We start from the raw sequence: 200 nt of genomic DNA on the forward strand, positions 1-200 counted from the left end.
ATAGCAGGCACACACTCTAACCGTCTCGTTTCCCGCCCCCCCTCCTCGCACAGCCATCGCCCCACCATCCCCACTCGGAACCGCGTGGCCAACGTCGATTGCCAGGTCAGTCAGTGGAGCGATTGGAGCGGCTGCTCTAAGACCTGCGGCAAGGGATGGGTCACAAGGACAAGGGAGATTCTGGTAAGGTCATTCGCTAT

The 200-nt window shown here is 60.0% G+C and overlaps 1 protein-coding gene across 1 annotated transcript in view; it reads left to right on the forward strand.

Moving 5' to 3' along the window:
* The window catches only part of LOC119581722 (spondin-1-like), a gene marked incomplete at its 5' end in the record, with an annotated part of 49,715 nt that overhangs the window by 36,575 nt on the left and 12,940 nt on the right, over positions 1 to 200 (forward strand). The window contains 1 exon segment of the mRNA XM_037929847.1: positions 54 to 183. Coding sequence (XP_037785775.1) covers positions 54 to 183 — 130 coding nt within the window.

Source organism: Penaeus monodon, chromosome 15, assembly GCF_015228065.2.
Source record: "Penaeus monodon isolate SGIC_2016 chromosome 15, NSTDA_Pmon_1, whole genome shotgun sequence".
Taxonomy (NCBI): Eukaryota; Metazoa; Arthropoda; class Malacostraca; order Decapoda; family Penaeidae; genus Penaeus; species Penaeus monodon.